At 34.8% G+C, this 22471-nt stretch overlaps 1 protein-coding gene across 1 annotated transcript in view; it reads left to right on the top strand.

Moving 5' to 3' along the window:
* The window catches only part of NCKAP1 (NCK associated protein 1), a 108456-nt gene that overhangs the window by 81278 nt on the left and 4707 nt on the right, over window positions 1-22471 (top strand). The window contains exons 24-27 of the mRNA XM_049615378.1: window positions 9222-9315; window positions 16810-16892; window positions 17314-17394; window positions 21446-21539. Coding sequence (XP_049471335.1) covers window positions 9222-9315; window positions 16810-16892; window positions 17314-17394; window positions 21446-21539 — 352 coding nt within the window. The remainder of the gene's footprint in view (window positions 1-9221; window positions 9316-16809; window positions 16893-17313; window positions 17395-21445; window positions 21540-22471) is intronic.

Genomic DNA, 22471 nt, shown 5'->3' on the forward strand with positions numbered 1-22471 from the left:
TATTTTCATGTTAACTTACAATCATAAATTTTCTTTTTTTCATATATTGACCTTGAACCATGGCTCTCCACATCCTTGATTTTGTATTTTTTTCTTTAGAGTTAAGTGTTGCTTTATTGTTTGTCTTTTAAAAATTTATCTTGTTAGATACTATTATTTCTATATCTTTTTTTAAAATGTTTATTTATTTTGAGAGAGAGAACATGTGTGCAAGCAGGGGAGGAGCAGAAAGATAGGGGGAGAGCCTCTGTGTACTGTCAGCACAGAGCCCCTATGAGGGGATTGATCTCACGAACCATAATATCATGACCTGAGCCAAGATCAGGAGTCAGAGGTTTATCTGACTCAGCCACCCAGGTGCCCCCAGATCTTTTTTGAGTGCAGATTTTGTCATAATCTTTTACTAATACTTTATTTATGAACTTAACTCTCTTAGCTGTGTCCTTAGGTATTAATATTGTCAAGTACATCCTGTATTCTTAAAAAAGAAATGAGAGGAGCTTATGTTTTAACATTTCTGTTGTATTCTGGGTGACTATTTCTTTTCTTGAATATTATTAAAATTTAAAGTTTTGATGAGAGTGTAAATAGTGTTGATTTTTTTTTAATGCTATTGAATTTTCTGACTCAAGAGTGTTGTTTCTTGGCTGACTTCTCATTTAAATATTTGACAATATTCAGCTTAAGTCACAAACCTAGACAAAAGAAACTTTTTGTGTAAGAACTAAGGTTGATAATAATTGAGAAGCATGAGTGTGAATTAGCTTGGGTTTCTCATTAAATACTATACGGTCCAAAACAAAGATAGTTTAGGATACTAACCATTGTATTTCTAAAACTTTTGATTTTAACATTTTATTTTTGTGATTTTAAGTTTTTATTTAAATTCCAGTTAACATACAGTGTAATACTAGTTCAGGTATACAATTTAGTGATTCAACACTTAACATACAACACCCTGTGCTCATCACAAGTGCACTCATTAATGCCCATTACCCATTTAACCCTATCCTCCCACCCACCTCCCCTCTGATAACCATCAGTTTGTTCTCTGTAGTTAAGAGTCTGTTTCTTTCTTTGTCTCTCTCTTTTTTTCCCGTCCCCATTTGTTTTGTGTCTTAAATTCTACATATAAGTGAAATCATATGGTATTTGTCTTTCTCTCACTGACATATTTCACTTAACATAATACTCTCTAGTTCCATCCATATTGTTGCATATGGCAAGATTTCATTCTTTTTTATGGTTGACTAATATTTCGTGTGTGTGTGTGTGTGTGTGTGTGTGTGTGTGTGTGTGTGTATCCATTCATCAGTCGATGGATATTTGGGCTGTTTCCATAATTTGACTATTGTAGAAAATGCTGCTGTAAGCTTTGGGGTGCATGTATCCCTTTAAATTAGTATTTTTGTATTCTTTGGGTAAATGCTTAGTAGTGTGATTGCTGGATTGTAGGTATTTCTATTTTTAGGTAGCTTCTATTTTTGAGGAACCTCCATAGTGTTTTACACAGTGGCTGCACTAGTTTACCTTCCCACAAACAGTGCAAGAGGGTTCCTTTTTCTTCACATCCTCACCAACACCTGTTTCCTGTGTTTTTGATTTTAGCCATTCGGACAGGTATACAGTGATATCTGATTGTAGTTTTGGTTTGCATTTCCCTGATGATAAGTGATGATGAGCATCTTTTCATGTGTCTGTTGCCCATCTGTGTGTGTTCTTTGGGAAAATGTTCTTCACATTTTTAATTGGATTATTTGTTTTTTGGGTGTTGAGTTTTGTAAGTTCTATATATTTTAGATACTAACTCTTTATAGGATGTGTCATTTGCAGATATCTTCTCTCATTCAGTAGGTTGCCGTTTAATTTTGTTGATTGTTTCTTTTGTGGCGCAGAAGCTTTTTCTTTTGATGTAGTCCCAGTAATTTATGTTTGCTTTTGTTTCCCTTGCCTCAGGAGGCATATCTAGAAAACAATTGCTACAGCCGATGACAAAGAGGTTATTGTCTGTGTTCTTCTGTAGGATTTTAATGGTTTCATGTCTCATATTTATGTCTTTAATGCATTTTTTTTTAACGTTTATTTTTGAAGGAGAGAGAGAGAGAGAGAGAGAGAGAGAGAGGCAGAGAGTGAGGGAGACACAGAATCCGAAGCAGGCTCTGGGCTCCAGGCTCTGAGCCATCAGCACAGAGCCTGATGTGGGGCTTGAACCCACGAACTGTGAGATCATGACCTGGGCCGAAGTCGGACACTCAACCAACTGAGCCACCCAGGCGCCCCTGTAATCTATTTTGAATTTAGTTTAGGGTATGGTGTAAGAAATTAGTCCAGTTTCTTTTGTGTGTTGCTATCCAGTTTTCCCAACACCATTTGTTGAAGAGACTGTCTTTTTCCCATTGGATATTCTTTCCTACTTTTTTAAGATTAATCGACCATATAGTTGTGGGTTAATTTATGGGTTTTCTATTCTTTTTCTTTGATCTTTGTGTCTATTTTTGTGCCAATACCTACTGTTTTGGCCACAGCTCTATGATATAACTTGAAGTCTGGAATTGTGATGCCTTAGCTTTGCTTTTCTTTTTCAAGGTTGCTTTGGCTATTTGGGGTCTTTTGTGGTTCCATACAAATTTTAGGATTGTTTGTTCTAGCTCTGAAATGCTGGTATATTTTGATAGGGATTGTGTTAAATGTGTAGATTGCTTTGGGTAATATAGACATTTTAACTATTTGTTCATGAGCATGGAATGTCTTTCTGTTTCTTTGTGTCGTCTTCAGTTTCTTTCATCAGTGTTTTATAGTTTTTGGAGTACAGCTCTTTCACCTCTTTGGTTAGGTTTATTCCTAGGTATCTTACTGTTTTTGGTGCAATTGTAAATGCCATTGATTCATTAATTCCTCTTTCTGTTGCTTCATTATTGGTGTATAGAAATGCAACAGATTTCTGTACTTTGATTTTGTATCCTGTCAGTTTACTGAATTTGTGTATCGGTTCTAGCATTTTTTCTGTGCAGTCTTTTGGGTTTTCTATATAGAGTATCATATTGTCTGCAAATAGTGAAGGTGTTGCTTCTTCCTTGCTCATTTGGATGCCTTTTATTCCTTTTTGTTGTCTGATTGTTATTGCTCAGACCTACAGTACTATGTTAATTAACAGTGGTGGGAGTAGACATTCTTATCTTGCACCTGACTGCAGAGGAAAAGCTCTCAGTTTTTCCCCATTGAGGATAACATTAGCTGTGGGGTTTTTGTATATGGTCTTTATTGTGTTGAGATATATTCCCTCTATCCCTACTTTACTGAGGGTTTTTGTTATGAATGGTGGATGTGGTACTTTGTCAAATGCTTTTTCTGCATCTATTGAAAGGATCATATAGTTCTTACCCTTTCTTTTATTAATGTGGTGTATCACATTCATTTATGAATATTGAACCACCCTTGTAACCCAGGAGTAAATCCCACGTGATCATGGTGAATGATTCTTTTAATGTATTGTTGGATTCTGTTTGCTAGTATTTTATTGAGAATTTTTATGTCCATTTTCATTAGGGATGTTAGCCTGTAGTTTTCTTTTTTAGTGGAATCTTTATCTGGTTTTGGTATCAGAGTAATGCTGGCCTTACAGAATGCATTTGGAAGTTTTCCTTCCTTGTTTGTTTTTTGGAATAGTTTGAGAAGAATAGGTGTTAACTCTTCCTTAAATGTTTGGTAGAATTTGCCTGTGAAGCCGTCTGTCCCTGGACTTTATTTTGTGGGAGTTTTTTTTTTTTTTTTTTTTTTTTTTTTTTTTTTGACTGTTGGTGCAGTTTCTTTTCAGGTTTTCTATTTTTTCCTGTTTCAGTTTTGGTAGTTTATATGTTTTTAGGCATTTATCCATTTCTTCCAGGTTGTCCAATTTGTAGGCATATAGTCTTTCCTTGATTTTAGCATTTTAGAAATCTTCTATGTGAGTTCTCTTACTTGGCCTGACTTTTTATTTATCTTCATAAAAACTTGTATATTTTATTAATGATAGGTTGTATTTGTAGGAAGACTTTTTAACAATCACATGATTATGTTTTGCTATTTAGGGACTTCCTATTTTTACCTTTTTACTTCTCAAGTTTAAATCCTGATTTGATTAACTAGTTTTCAAAAGACTCCTTCAGATGGTCAACCATAAATATGAAAGGTTTACATTTCTAGCATTGTGCCTTTACCATTGAAATTTCTTCAAAACAAAGCTAGTTCTGGGGCACCTGGGTGGCTCAGTTGGTTAAGCGTCCGACTTCAGTTCAGGTCATGATCTCACAGTTTGTGAGTTTGAGCCCTGCATCAGCCTCTGTGCTGACAGCTCAGAGCCTGGAGCCTGCTTTGGATTCCGTGTCTCAATTCTCTCTCTGCCCCTACCCCACTTGTGCTCTGTCTCTGTCTCTCAAAAAAAATAAATAACAACAACAACAACAACAACAACAAAGCTAGTCCTAATGATTCAGTTTTCTGGAATTGCACAGTACTTTACAATGATTTTCTAAGAGATCCCTTTTAACAAAGATACATACATAGTCCAAATTTATCGGATTTCAGCTACTTGTGTACTATTAAGAACTAGACAAGGTGTTATTTATGACTTTTTATTTCTGGCCTCTGTGTACTGAGGCACACTTCCATGTGTATTCTTGTATTTTATTACATAAGAAATCTTATGATCATAATATAATGATGTTTCATATAGACAAGTTCAGTGTGTTGTATATTATTCTCTCACATTGAGATCCATCTCCAAAAGTAGTCAGTCTGCCAGTGGTGATTATAATTGTTTTGCATTTTTTAGTGTCCTATAAAGTTACTGCCCTTAGAATGACCTAATTTATGAAATTACAAGAAGAAATAACATTTAGTGTTTTGCTTCAAGTATTGGTAGGCTAGGTTATTTAGACCATTTTTTTTCCTCCAAAAGACAACTTAAAAAGTTGGAGAGCTATATAAAGAAAGATTCTTCTTTCAAAGAAGCTAAAAAAAAAGGTAGGTAGTTTAAAATCGAGGAGAAAGTGGGAAGTCAGAGACAAGCCTAGCACTGGAAGCCACTTTTGACCTGAAGACATTTGCTAATCAAGAAGCAGCATTTGTAAGATTAAGACACAGTTTTTGTGGTCTTGTGGAGCAAGGGGGTCTGTAATAAAACCCAAAGCCTACCTGCAATGGAGAGTGGGAAATCTGCTTAAATTCCCCTCCACTCTCTTTATACAGATACCTCAAAGGGTTATTATATAAGCCTTCCACTGCTAGGCTTATGTCTCTGAGTTCCCACTTTCTCCTTGATTTTAGCTTACTTATCTTTTTAGCTTCTTTGAAAGAAGACTCTTTCTTTATATAGCTCTCCAACTTTTTAAGTTGTCTTTTGGAGAAAAGATGGTCTAAATTAGCCTACCAAGGGCAGTTGTGAACTGGATATGATCTGCCCCTCCCAGGTTCTCCAGCCCTTTTGGTGTTACTCTCTTTGTTCAAGGAATATAGAGTCTTAAATATGGATTAAGATGGTCCTGGATGAGTTGTGCCCCAAAGTACTTGGCAGAAGATAACAAATATTCTTTGGAGAAAAGTTTCAAGTGATTCTTACAAACTGTTTTTCAAAAACCATAACCTCTAGCTGGAGAGTGGAAGTCTGTTGGAGATCATTGGAGGGTGGAATAGGAGATTCAGTACTCTAGTTGGCTGTCTCAGGTCATTTTCTCTCCTGCTACACCCTCTACCCCCACCACCAACTTTTGCTCCTGAATTTAGAGTTGTCCTTGTTGGCATCACTTCTTAAGATGGTGAGAGGTTGGATGTGCAACAGTCCCCTATACAGACATGTAATAACCCTCTTGTTTAGGTTTAAGTCTTTCTATGTCACTGCCTACAACTTCTGAGCCCTGCTTGGGTCCTAAAAAGCATGCATCAACTTGCCTTCTATACTATGTCTTGAGGACCCTTTTATTTCAAAGAGTAAATTTGTCAGTGAAAAAAAGGAGAGCTGCTTTGTATTTAATGGTCGTGAATAAATTGTATGTCAGACATAGTCAGCACTGTGCATGCATATTCATGGTAAAATATGTTCATTGCTCTCTGAAGAAGAAAACAGCCAGTCTTCTTTCCTATTAAAATTCTTGGAGTGTTTCATTTGGTGGTGTGTGCCCATTGAGTCAATATCTCCTTCTAATCCTGCCAAAAGAATCATTTTTGGCATTTTACAGATCAGTTCCTCCAGTTCTTCATGGAAGACTTTTTTTTTTTTTCAAATGAAGTAGGAAATTTAAATATGTATTGTGCCAAGAATTTAACACTTTCTTATTAACTGAAAACCGAGTTTATTTTTAGTACTCTTGATATGTTTCATTTGATTTGTATTCACTGATGTTACTTCCAGCTTGTAGCCCATTTGCCAATGATATCAATCAATGGCTTTAAGTGTGTAGAGAGCTCTCTTTCAGGATGCAATTAAGGGAGAAAAGAAAAACATTTAAAAATGTATAAACTTTTTAAGTAGAGACATCATTAAATTTTTTTTTTTTTTTTTTTTTTTTTTTTGAATAATGTGCAAACCACCTTGGGGTAATGGTTCTTAAAGTATGGTCCTTGTAGCAGCAGCAGCATTACCTTGGAACTTGTTAACAATGCACAGTTGTTTTTTTTTTTTAAGTTTTATTTATGTAAGCTCCATACCCAACATGGGGCTTGAACCTCAACCCTAAGATCAAGAGTCGCACTCTCCTCCAACTGAGCCAGTCAAAATCTGTTGTGGGACTAAGACCCAGCAATGTATATTTTAATTAATAAGTCCTCTAGATTGTTCTGATACATACAAAAAATTGGGAACCGTTTCTTTAGGGATTGAGATCATGGATTTTTAAGTCAGACATACCTGAATTTAGATTGCATAATCCACTGTTTAGTATCGCTCTAACTTTGGACAGATTATTTAATTTCTCCAAGCCTTAGTTTCTTCAGTTGAAATTAGAATGTCACCTCTCATGTGGATAGGTAAATGGGGTTATTTGTAAATTGCCGGGTACAGGAGCTTAAAAGTGATTACAGTGTCTTTACTATTAAACATATACTACTGTCTCTCCTCTTTCTGCCCTTCTCCCCCGCCCCCCACGCGCTTGCACTCTTTCTCTCTAAATAAACTTAAAAAACCATATACCGTAATTTATTGATTCTAAAACACAGTTATTCCATATTAGTATTTCTGAAATTATAGATGTCTTAAAGTTGTATGTTAGAAACACTGTGTCAATTTAATTAGTGAAGGTTGTTTGTTTGTTTGTTTGTTTTCCCTTAATGGCCCATAAGATAATGGTGCACTTAAAATTCAGTGGTGTATGATTCAGTGATATGTGGTATTATGTTCAGAGTGCAGGAAGACTTTCAGGGTTGAGCATATACTTTGAGTGTGTATTGATTGAACCAAGTTTGAGCATGGAACAGGTATTGGATTAGCCCCAGAAAGAGTAGGCATTTTCATCAGAGATTGTAGAAGTTGAGTTTAGCAAACAAATATGACTACAGGTGGGAACATAAAGAGAAATAATCTGAAGTACAGGAATACCTCGTTTTATTGCACTTTGCAGATACTGCAATTTTACAAGTTGTAGGTTTGTGGCCAACCTTGTGTCAAATATATTGGCATCATTTTTCCAACAGCATTTGCTCATGTTTGTATCACATTTTGGTAATTCTCCCAATATTTCAAGCTTTTTCATTATTACTATATCTGTTAAAATGATTTGTGATTACAACTCACTGAAGGCTCAGATGATGGTTAGCATTTTTAGTAATAAAATATTTTTTAATGTTTATTTTTAAGAGACAGTGTGTGAGTGGGGGAGGGGAAGAGAGAGAGGGAGACACAGAATCTGAACCAGTCTCCAGGCTCTGAGCTGTCAGCCAGAGCCTGACATAGGGCTTAAACCCACAAACCGTGAGATCATGACCTGAGCCGAAGTTCGATGCTCAACCAACTGAGCCATCCTAACAATAAAGTATTTTTTAATTAAAGTATGGACATTGTTTTTTTAGATATAATGCTGTTGCACACTTTATAGACTACAGTGTAGTGTCAACATAACTTTTTGTATCCACTGGGACGCCAAAAAGTTATTTGACTTGCTTCATTGTGGTATTTGCTTAATTATAGTGGTCCAGAACCAAATCTGCAATGTCTCCTAGGTATGCCTGTGATATCAAGTAACGTAAACAAAATTCATACTAGTATAGGAAAAATGATTTTTATAAACATTCTGTATAGGTTTTCATATTCCCCTTGAATCAGTTATCATCAGCCTTTGACAAACCCTCATGGCACTTTAACAATACGCTTGCTGTTAAATCTTTGCAGCCAGGCCTGCTGAATTGAAATATCCAAGGATGAAGCTTGGATTTGTATGTACTTTGAAATATGCCCAGGCTTCATCCCTGGATATTTAAATATTACATCCAGACTTTCCACATACATAAAGCCATTATCTCTTACAGAATCTAATTGACTATATTTAATTATAATTTCTAAACTAAATTACTTTTCCAAAACACCTTTTAAGACAAACCTTCTTTAAAGAGTTATACTTTCTTTAATAGCTGTCTGTACTCCCTTCCCTTATTTTATCCCTCCATTCTCTTCTCTTCCTTTTTCTCAGTGGTCTCTGAAAGAAGGTAGAGAGTTTTAACACTTCCATTTTATAATTTGTGTGGGAAACCTTGGTCTATTAATAATCCCCATGAAGTGGTACATACCCCAGAAATTACTCTCCCTCTGATTGTATACATCTAGTGGTGAACTGTAGGCTGTCTTTGGCTGCCTTTAACTTTAGCAAGTTTTTTGTTTGTTGTTTTTTGGGTTTTTTTTTTTAGTTGGAATTTATGCTCTCTATATCCACTTCAGTGTCTGTTTTTTATTATTGATGCTGTTCTGTGCCTAAGCATTAGATAATCCTTTATCCTCCTGTTTATCTTTATTGCTTTTTCTTGAGCCATCCTCCCTTCTTGAATTTCAAACTGAATAAAAACATTAATCCTATATAAATAATTTTAAGATTCTTTTTCTAAACCAACAACAAAAGTATATAGCATAGAGCATCTGGATTTCATGAATTGTATTTCCTACTTGCTGGATTGTGATTTCAAACATGCTCTTGTCTCATTAATGCAAGGAGGTCTATGCCTAAGCTAGAATCTTTCTTATTTTTTTTTTTTGTTTGTTTTAGAAACTTGTGGTAGAGAATGTTGATGTGCTAACACAAATGAGGACCAGCTTTGACAAACCAGATCAGATGGCTGCACTCTTTAAAAGATTATCATGTGAGTAACTCATGATACTTTCTGTAAGTATTAAGACCTTGAATTAAGCCTTTATTCAAACATAAATATAAGCACTCCTTAGCTTATGAAGAGAACCAGAAAATTCTTGTAGTCAGAGGATATTTTAAGTACATGACTTATGTATGTCACAGTTGGTTTTTTGGGTTTTTTTTTTTACCATACTCTTAGTCCCATGATCAAATATTTAGCGAATATTATCGATTAGTTATAAACTCATTTAATACAAAGTAAGTCTATGTTAATTTAGACTAAAGGAGAATTAACTTTTGAGTTAACTTTCTAAAAATCAACTTTATTGTGGTGTAGTTTACATACAATGAAATCTGTGCATGTAAATGAGCAGTTTGATGGATTTTGACAAATGTATACATCTAAGTAACCTTTACCACAGTCAAGACACAGAGCACTTCCATCACCTCAGAAAGTTCCCTCTCCCTTTGTAGTCAGTTTCTCACCATCCCCAAACCCAGACAAAAACTAATTTGATTTCTATCACTATAGATTAAATTTGCCTGTTCTAGAACTCCATATAAATGGAATCACACTGCATATACTGTTGTGTCTGCCTTTTTTCATTCAATATGTTTTTGAGATTTACCCAGCTCTGTTAAGTGAATCAGTAATCTGTTTCTTTTTATTGCTAACTAGTATTCATTGCATGAAAACCTGAGCCCTACAACTGAAAAAAAATTTGTTTTTAATGTCTTCTTGACATTGATTTTTTGTGGGACGTATGTTGTGAAACAACAGTGAATCTTAAATATATATTAAAGTATATTTAGACAGGTAACTTGTAGATCCACTTGAATTTATTTTTATTTGCTTTGTACTTGAACTTATAATTAAAAATTATTCTAAAGTCATACTTTATGATTCATTTAAAAGCCTTTCCGGGGTGCCTGGGTTGGCTCTGTCAATTAAATGTTCAACTCTTGTTCTCAGCTCAGGTCATAATCTCATGGTTTGTGACTTTGAACCCTGTATCTGGCTCTGTGCTGACAGTGCAGAGCCTGCTTGGGATTCTCTGTCTTTCCCTCCCTCTCTCTCTGCCCCTCCCTGCTTGCTCGCTTTCTCTCAAAATAAATAAATAAGCTTGAAAAAATAAAGGCCATTCCAACAGTAGAAAATTAATCAAATACCAAATAAAATATTCTTTGTATTTGAGAAAACCAGAGTTTATTCTCCCAAATAAAAAATCGTCCTGAGGAAAATTAAAGCCATGCATGTATTTTACATAATATTTCTCCTTTGATAATTTTATTTACTTTTTAAACTTTTTAAAAATGTTTGTTTTTGAGAGAGAGAGAGCACAGACAAGCAGGGGAGGGGCAGAGAGAGAGACACACAGAATCCAAAGCAGGCTCCAGGCTCTGAGCTGTCAGCATAAGAGTCCAACACAGGGCTCAGAGCTGAATTCCGATGTTCAACTGATTGAGTCACCCAAGTGCCCCAATAATCTTCTTTAATTTTATTTATTAATTTAATTTATTTTATTTAATTTTTTAATTTTTACTTTTGAGAGAGAGACAGAGTATGAGTGGGGTAGGGGCAGAGAGAGAGAGAGAGAGAGAGACAGAGACAGAATCCAAAGCAGGCTCCAGGCTCTGAGCTTATTATTAGCACAGAGCCTGATGCAGGGCTCAGCCTCAGCACACTGCGAGATCACGACCTGAGCCAAAGTCGGACACTTAACCAACTGAGCTACCCAGGCACCCCCTGATAATCTTCTTTTGAATGTTAGGCAGCTATATAAAACTTTATAAGAGTGTAAAATGATTTAGAGAATTACTTTATTAGGCTGTCTTCAAAAATGCTTAAAAAAATGCAAGCTTATTTAATAAAAATTAGTATAAAATTAAACTATATGATATGTTGCCTTGTAGAGCAGGTCAGTTGTTGCCAGAACTGGGAAAAGCAAACAAGGAAGTTTTTTGGGGTGATGAAACTGTTACCACAGTGGCGAGGTGGTTACACAAATCTATACATTAAATTTTTTTTCCTAGAGCTATATACCAAAAGAAGGAAAGAAGGTCAGGTTTACTGTATGGTACTTAAAAAATGAAATTAAAAAGCTAAAAACGAAAGTACTGAGTTGGTAGTATTAGAGGGAGGTAGAGTGTGAATAAATATTTAGTAGGAAATTATTTTTAAATCTCTACCTGATCTTTTATGTTCATTGTTTTACTATGTACTTACATTTTCTAGTCTTGTTTTCTTTATTCTTAATTATTTATTGCGTGTTTCTCCCGTTTTTTAATAGTAGATCGCCCAACCAGCCTAACTACTTAACTTTTTACTAGTAAATAATGTTTTGACAATATCATCTGGTTAGAAGCATTTAATCCACTCCAATGTTCAGTGCCTGTTTACTGTTAACTTTAACTCTCTTGTTTGTAGAATCGAAACAAAACAAAATGAAATTTGTTAAAACTCCAAACGGTTTGCAGATTTTCAAAGTAAAATTCATAATCCTTTATGTAGATTTTATTTACTTGAATTTTTGTATATGGTAGTGGTGATTCATGACTTAACGGAATTGGCCAAAATCTAAATTGCTGAGTCTTAATGACCCATGTATGTCAAATTTGCCTTTAAATAGAATTTATTAAATCTTTTTGAGGATTTGAAAAAAGAAAAGATCTTCTTGCGAATGGCTTATTTAGTGGAGTAGAGAAAGCTCTTCTTTCAGTTGAACTATTTTCCAAAATTCTTTTGTCTTAGATCCCTATCTTTGTGCTTCCTTTACCCTATATCCAGAAGTTGATGTACTTTTGTAGCAGTTTGACTTTCATAGCTGACAACCACATTCTTTTAATACCTTTAAAAAGCAGTATAATTTATTAAAAGTAAATTTGAATTGGGAGGTAATCTGGAATTAATCTTCAGTTTTAGGACTTTCTAGCTATGTGACTTGAGCAAATTTAATAATGTCTCTCTGTTTTCTCACAGTGTGTCTCATGGGGCTAGGTTAATCACTTTATTGACTTTCTTATTATAAATCTTATATTTTCTAATTTTGCCCTGACTTTGCCACCATCTGCAAACCTACAAGTTGCCTCCAAAGACCTTTACTTTAGCAGTACTTTGAATGTTTTTATCACCTGAAATTGCTGTACTGGTAAAATCTTGAATTTGAAACTCTACTCTCAGATCATAGTCCTGTCTTATGGCTTTCCCACTCCTCACTCCTTTGCCCCTATTAAATTTTTTGTCCTGGCTTATTGAAACTTTGACCTCTCTCTATTTTCTAATCAGCCACTTCCTGGTTTTACTTCCTTATCCATTCTGGACTATAAAGTTTAGTGATTTTAATTGCATTCTCCTCTGTGCCGTCATACTCTGACTTTGCTACACTTATCATTGCAAGCAGTTTCCCTGATCCCAGAAAAACCTCCTGCCCCCTGGAAGCCAGATACTGCTTGTAAAATAACACTTGTTATTGTTTTTTCTTAAGCTTGCCTCTTATTCATCCCTACCATTCTTCACGTTGCTAAATTTTACTAGCTTGAATTTGCTCTTTTGTCTTCCAAATTTTCTGTTTACTCTTGTACATAATAATGTGGTTACTTTCCTGAAACCTTTCTGGAACAGGTCATTAGTGACTATCCATTTTCAAAATCTGGTCCTTTTTCTTATTCTACTTGATTTCTCTGTAGTATTACCTGTTTTGCTCTCCTTTTTATTGAAACTTCATTTTCTTCATTTGCCAGTACTTTTGTCTCTTACCTTTTGCAAGCCACCATTTTACAGTCCTATTGGGAAAATGTATCCAGTCTTATGTATCAGTGTTTCTTTAAATATTCATCTCTAGCCTTGATTCTCTCTCTGGAGCTCCAGGCATTTAATGCCAAGTGCTAGTTTGACAAGGGTGTGGTCCATGGACCGGAGTTTGTTAAGAATGTAAATTGTTGGGGTTCCACCCCAGACCTACTAAATCAATTTGCTGGGACCCAACAAGTGATTACACTGAAGTTTGAGAAACACGGTTAGATATCTACAGCTATATGACCCACAGGTACTTGGCAACATCTCTGGAATAGGAAGGATATTGCCCTCATGGGAGGTATAAGGGGGTGGGGAGAAAGCCTGATACACTTTTATTGCCATTTTATTACCTCCCATGCCATTCAGCCAGTGATTCTCACAGGGAAATTTGGGTATGCTCTCTGACTCTTCTTGTCATCACATTCCACATCCAGTAGCTGTATCTTCCAGATTAGAGTCTGCAAATTGGTGGGTCATGTTTGGCCCAAGGATAGAATTTGCTTGGCTCTATCCTGCATTAAATTAAAACAAAACAAAACAAAACAAAACACAGTCTCTTTGATCATTATTTTAAAAATGAAAGATTTTTGCATAAATATCCAAACTTCTGGCTTCCTTCCTGAACCCTAGGACATATTTCCCCACATGGCAGTGATTGGCTGGAGCTAATAAGCAGTTGCCCCCTTTAGAAATTTTTTTCCTCCAGTTCCTTCCTCTCATTATTCTTTCCCCATTCTACTTAACTATTTTATGTTACCTGCCATAGATTTGAGCTTTTAACTCCTTCAGACTCCACCTCTTAAATGTGATGCCTGAATCTATTCCTTTTATTCCCATGGTTCCCATTTAAGGCTCTGTCATTATTTTGTGAACTACAGTTGTGGCTTCCTAATGAGTCCAGTCTTCCCTTTCTAACCCATCTTCCACATTTAGAGTCATATTTCTAAAGGTTTCTTTTCCTATCACTCTTTATATTAAAAAACAAACAAACAAACAAATGAACAAACAAACAAACCTGAACTACTAACCTTTCCTTGCTGGAGCATAGTCTCAAACTCCTTAGCATGGCATTAGAAAGCCATTATTTGGATCAACCTCCTATCCAGACATTCTTTCTAGAAACCTTATTTTCCCCACTGCTTTTTCTTGCCTGGCTTGAGATCCACATAGCCTCTGCTCTTAGTCTTGGGATATGCCTTAGCCTGTTTGGGCCGCTACAATAAAATATCAAAGATTGGGTAGTCTGTATGCAACAGAAATTTGTTTCTTACGGTTCTGGAGTCTGGAAGTCCAAATTCATGCTGCTGGCATGGTGAGGCTCCTCTTAAGCGTCACAGACTTGTCATTGTATTTTCACATAACTGAAAGGGATAAGGTTCTCTCTGAAGCCTCTCTTACTGAAGGCAGTAATCAATTTATTGAGAGTTCCACCCTCATGGCTTGAGTACCTTCAAAAGGCCACACCTCCTAATACCATCAGCTTTTTGGGCTTAAGATTTTAATATATGAATTTTGTAGAGACTTAAACATTCAAAGCATAGCAAGATATTAATAAATTATGGAGGCTAAGAGGAAGTGCCAGTGGTTAAAAAGGTATGGCAAATAATTCATTAACAATAAGTTAAACACACATGAAGTTTCTCAGAACTTGAAAAAAAATTTTTTTTAATGTTTATTTTTGAGAGAGGGAGAGAGAGATAGAGTGTGAGGGGGAGGGGCAGAGAGAGGGAGACACAGATCTGAAGCAGGCTCCAGACTCTGAGCTTTCAGCACAGAGCCTGATGCAGGGCTTGAACACACGAACAGTGAGATCATGACTGAGCCAAAGTCGGATGCTTAACCAACTGAGCCACTCAGGCGCCCCTCAGAACTTTTAATGTGTCATTATTGTTCAAGGGGAGGTTGTGGGATATAGTTTTGGCAAAATTATTTGATTAAGTTCTGGGTATCATCACTTGGAAAATATATGATTATACCACACTACTTATTTTCTGATATACTCTCTGCCTTTCCTTTTTCTGGATTCCCTTTTTTTGTTGTTTGCTGATGTGGAATGCTTTTGTCTTCTTAATGTTCTTTTATGACCATCTTGGGCGATATTTTCTTAAATAGTTCCTTTCGCCCTTTATCTTCTCTCCTTTTCTGGATCGTAACAATTTCCTAGTCTCCTTTCTTGAATAACCATGTCATTAAACATCTTCTAGTCTGAGTTTCACTCCACTGAGTGTTAGAGAAAGATTAAAAATACTGATTGATTAGACTAGTTCCTGCTCATGTGGATTGTATAACATATTTGTGCCTCACCTCATTTTATTAACACTACTGTTTTAATTCTCATCACATTTTGGCTTATGTTATGGCTGTTAGTATGTTTTAATAAAGATGCTATGGTCAAGTTTTAAACAATCCACATAGGACGTAGAAAGTCAAAACAGTTCTCTGCAATCCTACTCCTCAAAGGCAACTATAGTTAACAGTTTTCTATATGTTTTTCTAGAAATATGTTATCAAATATATGTGTATATATATATATGTGTGTGTGTGTATATATATATGTATGTATATATATGTAATATATATATATGTATGTGTATATATATATATATTATATACTGTTGACTCTGAACAACATGGGGTTTAAGGGCATTGACCCCCCACCCCCCGTAGTCAGAAATCTGCATAGAAATTTTGACTCCCCCCCAAATTTAATGACGAATAGCCTACTGTTGACCAGAAGACTGATAAACAGTTAACATATTTTATGTGGCATATGTATTATATACTGTATTCTTACAATAAAGTAAGCAAGAGAAAAAAATGTTATTAAAATCGTAAGAGAAAATAAATTTATAGTACTGTACTTCATTTACCTGTGGAAAAAAATCCACATGTAAGTGGATCTGCACAGTTCAAACCTGTGTTGTTCAAGGGTCAACTGTATATCTTTTATCTCATAAATAGGATCATATTTTCTTAGTTTTCTTGGCAGTCCGTTTAGACTGTTACTTAATGTCTAGATTATTATTCTGTTTATATTTGTGTTCTTATTATACAGTATTATGCCTTATATATCAGGAATAATTCAGTAAATGTTTGTTGGCTTTTTAAAATATGAAAGTATTGATCCTTCCAGTTCTAATTGCCTTGAGTTTGTTAAGTTTTAATACTGAATATATAATAATAATTTTCAGAATAATGCTTTCTAACGAAATGTAAATTATCAAATCTGTTTATAGTCTTTAGCACCCTGGTCTTACCAAAACTGCTTGTGATCTCAGTAGTCATTTTTTGTTTCTTGACTCTCCACACCTCAACAATTTAAGAATTTATCATCTCCATGTTCTGGGACCTCTGGGCATTTAACTCCTGTCCACTCTGACAACTTCCTCTTTCTCCCCGAGTCTCTCTCTCCACCCTCCTACTTCTGCCATTTCTGAGAGGATTATCTGGGTTGCTGCTTATGTAATTATTTCAAGATTCTGGTGAACTATCTAAATCATTTTAAAGAATAGTGTGTACTCCATATGAAGTAAACTATAATTTCCTTAGTTTTAATATCAGCTTTCAGTACCTTTGCCTCTTTAATCACTTGTTCTAATCAAATTGCTATTGTGCCTTTTATCATGGGAATTTTATGACTAAAAGTTTTCTCCAAAGTTAAGAAAGACTCTAATTCCTGTTCTTCTCCTCTCCTTTCTTCCAATTTAGCTGTTGACAGTGTCTTGAAGAGGATGACAATAATTGGTGTAATTTTGTCCTTCCGATCATTGGCACAAGAAGCACTTAGAGATGTAAGAAACCATTATAAGTACATATCCAGTCAAATAATCCCTGTTAATTTCCCAGAAATTAAAAGTTACTTAAAATTCCAGTTTTCATAGTTATATATAATCAAATATGTAGAAATTAGGGTTATTAAATTTATTTTTTATTTTGGTATTGAAATTGGGGGTGGGAGGTATAGTTTGCCTAGATACTTTACTACATTTTCAACTTCACTCTTCATTAAAGCATTTTCCATTTTGGCTTTACTCAGCTTGGCATCAAACATATTTCATTTCTCCGTGTCTTAGTACTTTAGAAAATCATGTGAAAATAGAAAAAGTAAAATAATTTTTATGAAAACTAGAAATAATTGAATGGTAATATTTAATAAATTTAGGATTTGCCATTTAAAAATAAGTCTACATTTTTATTTGTTGTCCTGCCTAGGTCTTATCTTACCACATTCCTTTTCTTGTAAGTTCAATTGAAGATTTCAAGGATCACATTCCAAGAGAAACTGATATGAAGGTAATAAAACTTCTATTTGTCTAAAATGAAATATGAGTTACATGTGAAATAAAATTTAATAAACTCAAAACAATTGTAAAGTTTCTGTTTTAGAGTGATTAATTAGCATGCTGGCCTTTGAAAATACATCTTTGAGAGCTCAGCACTAAAATGCTGTGTGGGCATTTTGAAAGTTCATCTTCCTTGGTCACCTATAGCAATGTAAAGTGGGTTGGTATTGGTCTTTTTTCCTTAAGCTTATAGCTTTTTATACATGGTCATTATTAGCAGAATAAGAAAAACAAGCCATTGAGATAGGAGTTGTTTTGTTTTAAATAAAGTTCAATCTGTTTTTTTAATTGATGTTTAAAAAGTCTTATAAAAGGATGTCAATTATAGGGTATAATAAAATTTTAATATCCTGTTTTTATGAATATAAGAGAAGATTAGTAACCACATGTGAGTTTATGATTTTTGTTTTGAAAATTTTTTGATCATGAAATCCAACTCACTTATTTACTCCCAGCATTAATTAACCAGTAGTTACACATCCAGTAAGTGACCTCATGTATATGTTTTCTAAACTTTCATGTGTCTTGGAAAGATTATTTTCTGTTTCATATTTTGAAATGCAGTGGCTGAAAAAGTTACGCTAAAGTCTTTTTATGACACTCAAGTCTTCTCAGATTGAAGCCTCTCACTTTCTGAGGCTTATCTTTCATCGCTTGTCCATCCTTGTCCTGTGCTCTTCCCTTTCCCTTTCTTCCTCTGCCCCTCTCTTCATATATGTATCCTGTGAGGTAACTAGTTCTTCCCAATGTGCATGCTCACATCTGTCTGTGTCATCCTCTCATTTATTCTACCTGCAAATCTTGCCCTTTTCTGTTTCTGCCTTTTGAAATCCTGCTTATCTTTTAAGGCGTGATTGAGTTGCCATCTTCTAAGAAACATTCCTTGATCCCCAGGCAATAAAGGATTTCTTTTTTCTTATTATTATCAGACAACTTTTTGTTTATCCATTGTAGAGTTAAATAAGTTCTGCCTTGCATTATAATTGTGTTTTTCCTTTTAAATTTATACTAAGTTGTAAACGTTTTGAAGACCGTGTTTTCTATATTTTTGTTTCTCCCACAGTGCTTTGCATAAACATTTGAGATCAATGATTGTCCTACGATTTTATAATTGAAAACCATGTATGATGATTAGTTCAAAATTGTTAAGTGGAAACAACTGTAGAAAAAAAAGTTAAAACATTAAAGAATCCTTCCTTGAGAATACACTGGTGTGTGGATTATGAGAATACTAATTAATATTCTGAGCAACTAATTCTCTTAGCACCAACATAATTATGTTTAGTTTTTAGCAAACTTTCAATAGAACTTCATATTAAAAAAAAAAAAACAAACATGTATTTTTTTAAATCAATCTATTTTTAATTGAAGTATAGTTGTCATACAATACATTAGTTTCAGATGTACAATGAAATGATTCAACATTTATACCCATTATGAAGTGCTTGCCTTGATAAGTATAGCTACCATCTGTCACCATACAAAGTTACTATAACATTATTGACTATATTCCCTATGCTGTACTTTTCATTCATGTGACTTATTTTATATCTGAAAGTTTGTACCTCTTACTTCCCTTCACCCATCTGCCCAGTCCCCCTCCCTTCTGGCAACCACCAGTCCTCCAGATACATATTTAAAACATTTTTTTTCTTACATTTATTTATTTTTGATAGAGACAGAGCACAACTGGGGGAGTGGCAAAGAGAGAAGGAGACACAGAATCTGAAGCAGGCTCCAGGCTCCGAGCTGTCAGCACAGAGCCCGACTCGGGGCTCAAACTCACAAACTGAGAGATCATGACCTGAGCCGAAGTCAGATGCTTAACTGACTGATAAATATTTTTAATAGCTTTATTTATAGTCACAGAGTTGTGGAACTATCACCACAGCCAATTTAGAGCATTCCAGAAAGAAACCTTATGCCCATTAGCAGTAATTCCCTAATTGTTCCTAGTCCCAGCCTTAGGCAACCACTAATCTACCTTCTGTTTTTGTAAGTTTGCCTATTCTTGACACTTCATATAAATCATACAATATGTAGTCTTTTGGTACTGGCTTTTACTTAGCATAATGCTTTCAAGGTTTATTGATGTAGCATGTATCAATACTTCATTTCTAATTGCTGAATAATATTCCATTATATGGATATACAACATTTTATTTATCCTTTCATCAGTTGATGGTCATTTATGTTGTTTTCACTTTTTGGCTATTATAAATAATACTTCTGTGACTATCCATATACAGGTTTTTGTGTGGACATATGCTTCCCTTTCTCTTAAGTATATGCCAGGAATTGAATTGCTAGGTCATATGGAAACTCTATGTTTAACCTTTTGAGAAACTGCCAAATTGTTTTCAAAGTGGTTGTGCCATTTTTCATTCCCAGCAGCAGTGTATGAAAGTTTCACTTTCTCTGTATCCTTGTCAATACTTGTTGCTGTCTGTCTTCTTAATTATAACCATGCTAGTGTGTATGAAATGGTGTCTCCTTGTTTTGCTAAACATTTTCCTGAAATGATGGATGTTGAACATCTTTTCATCTACTTATTGGCTGTTTGTGTATCTTCTTTGGAAAAATATCTGTTCATATCATTTGCTCATTTTTTCACTTGGATTGTTTGCCTTTTTAATTCTGAGATACAAAACTCATTATATGTTTGGATACAAGTCCAGTAACAGATACATGCTTTGCAAATCTCTTGTTCTGTGGGCTGTTTTTTTCATTTTCTTAATAATATCTTCTGCAGCACAAAAGTTTTTAATTTTGATGAAGCCTAATTTGTCTTTTTTTTCCTTTGATTACCTCTGCTTTTGGTTCCCTAAGAAACCATTGCCTAACCCACAGTTGAAAAATTTATACCTATATTACTTCTAAGAATTTTGTGGTTTTAGCTCTTATGTTTAAGTTTATAATCTATTTTGAGTTATTTTTTGTGTGTAGAGTGAGTGGAGTAATTTTTTTTGTGGATCACAAAAAAAAAATGTTTTCCTAGAACTTAATCCATGGCAATTTCTATTTATTTTAAGATACACAGTTTTACTTCATATTTTATACTGAATTTTTTTGTAGCACCATCAGAGGTAACCAATTATGTAGGTAGTTTTATATATATATATATATACATATATATATATATACACACACATATCTCCTAAATACATGAAATCCATATGTGACACCAAAAAGAATTACTTTAGTCATTAGAAATTCCTTTATGGGGTTTTAAGTCATTACTCCTTAAAAATCTATGATGGGCCATCTGGCTGGCTCAGTTGGTAGAGCATGCAGCTCTTGATTTCTGGGTCGTGAGTTCAAGGACCACGTTGGGCATGGAGCTTACTTAAAAAAAAAATCTATTATGGGGGCTCCTGGGTGCATTGATCAGTTAAGCATCTGACACTTATTTTCGGCTCAGGTAAATGATCTCACAGTTTTGAGTTTGAGCCCTGTGTCAGGCTCTACAATGACAGTGTAGAGCTTGCCTGGGATTCCCTCTCTCCTCTCTGTGCCCCTCCCCTGCTCACTCGCTCTCTCTCTCTCAAAATAAATTTTTAAAAAATTCTATTATGGTAAGTAATTTACCATATTTATGGCTATGGTATGATGAGTCATTGAACCACCACAGTTTTTCATTAAATAAGTATGAGTGTAAATATAAGTTCAGTGATTTTGATTTGCTTTTGTTCATTTATTTATCTTTTGACTTGATACATTATATCCATACTTCCAAAAAAAAAAAAATGTTAGGCTGATTTTGTTGGCATTTTATACAGAAAGTATACAAATTTTCTTTGGCCTTAACAACAGGAAGTTCTAACAAGCAGTACATCATGAACTAATAACAGTTGTTCATTATAGGTTAGTTGTGCTGTGGTTCCTGTGTCACCTAAGCTTTGAAATCTAGTGTTGTTGTAGGTAGACTCTAATTTAAACAGTATTATCTTTTCTTACTAAAGTGAGATTTCTTACTCTGTAATTCTTACATATTTCATCAGGTTGCAATGAATGTATATGAGTTATCATCAGCTGCTGGATTACCTTGTGAGATTGATCCTGCCTTGGTGGTAGCTCTCTCCTCACAAAAATCAGGTAAAATGCATTAGTAAGTACATATTAGTCTTAGTTAAAATTATCAGGGCAACACAGATATAGATGTGGTACTTATTTACTCAAATGCCTGCTGAATGTCAAACTTGCATTTTATTTTATTTTATTATTTATTTATTTATTTATTTATATTTTTATTTTTATTTATTTATTTTTGGTGTTTGGGACATAGCCCTCATACAGGTTGATATTTAAACCATAAGACTAGATGAGATTACTGAGATCAGTTAGTTGAGGAGGATCAGGGTCTGAGCCCTGGGACAGTTACAACTTTAAGAACTCCAGGAGAAGAGGAGGAACTACCAACAAAGAAACTGAGAAAGAAGGATGGATGAAGGAGAAGAAAAACTAGGAAAGAGTAGCTTCCAGCAAAGTGGAGAGGAAATGATCAACTATGTAGAATTAATATGGGCAATAGGTAATGTTGCCAAGAGCAGTGGAATTTTTGGAGCAAAAGGCTGTTAGGGCTTTCAAGCGAATTGGAAAAAGGAATAAGAAATAATCAGTATAAAACAACTCTATCAAGAACTTTACTGTAAAAGGGAGCAAAGAAATGAAATTACAGTAGTTAGAGGCAGGAATAAAATCAAGAGAAGGGCTGGAGTACCTGGGTGGCTCAGTTGGTTAAGCGTCCAACTCTTAATTTCAGCTCAGGTCATGATCTTTGTGGTTCATGAGTTTGAGCCCTGCGTCGGTCTCTGTGCTGTTTGGAATTCTGTGTCTCCTTCTCTCTCTGTCCCAACTCCACTCCGTTTGCATGCATGCTTGCATTCTCTCTCTCTCTCAAAAATAAACATTTTTTTTTTAAAAATCAAGAGAAGAATTCTTTTCAGGAAAGAAACTAGCAACATTTGTATACTAATGGAGATGGCCCAGTAGGTAGCATAATTGATAACTGGAAAAGGGTGTCCTAT

Source organism: Panthera uncia (genome assembly GCF_023721935.1).
Source record: "Panthera uncia isolate 11264 chromosome C1 unlocalized genomic scaffold, Puncia_PCG_1.0 HiC_scaffold_3, whole genome shotgun sequence".
In the NCBI taxonomy this organism is placed as follows: domain Eukaryota; kingdom Metazoa; phylum Chordata; class Mammalia; order Carnivora; family Felidae; genus Panthera; species Panthera uncia.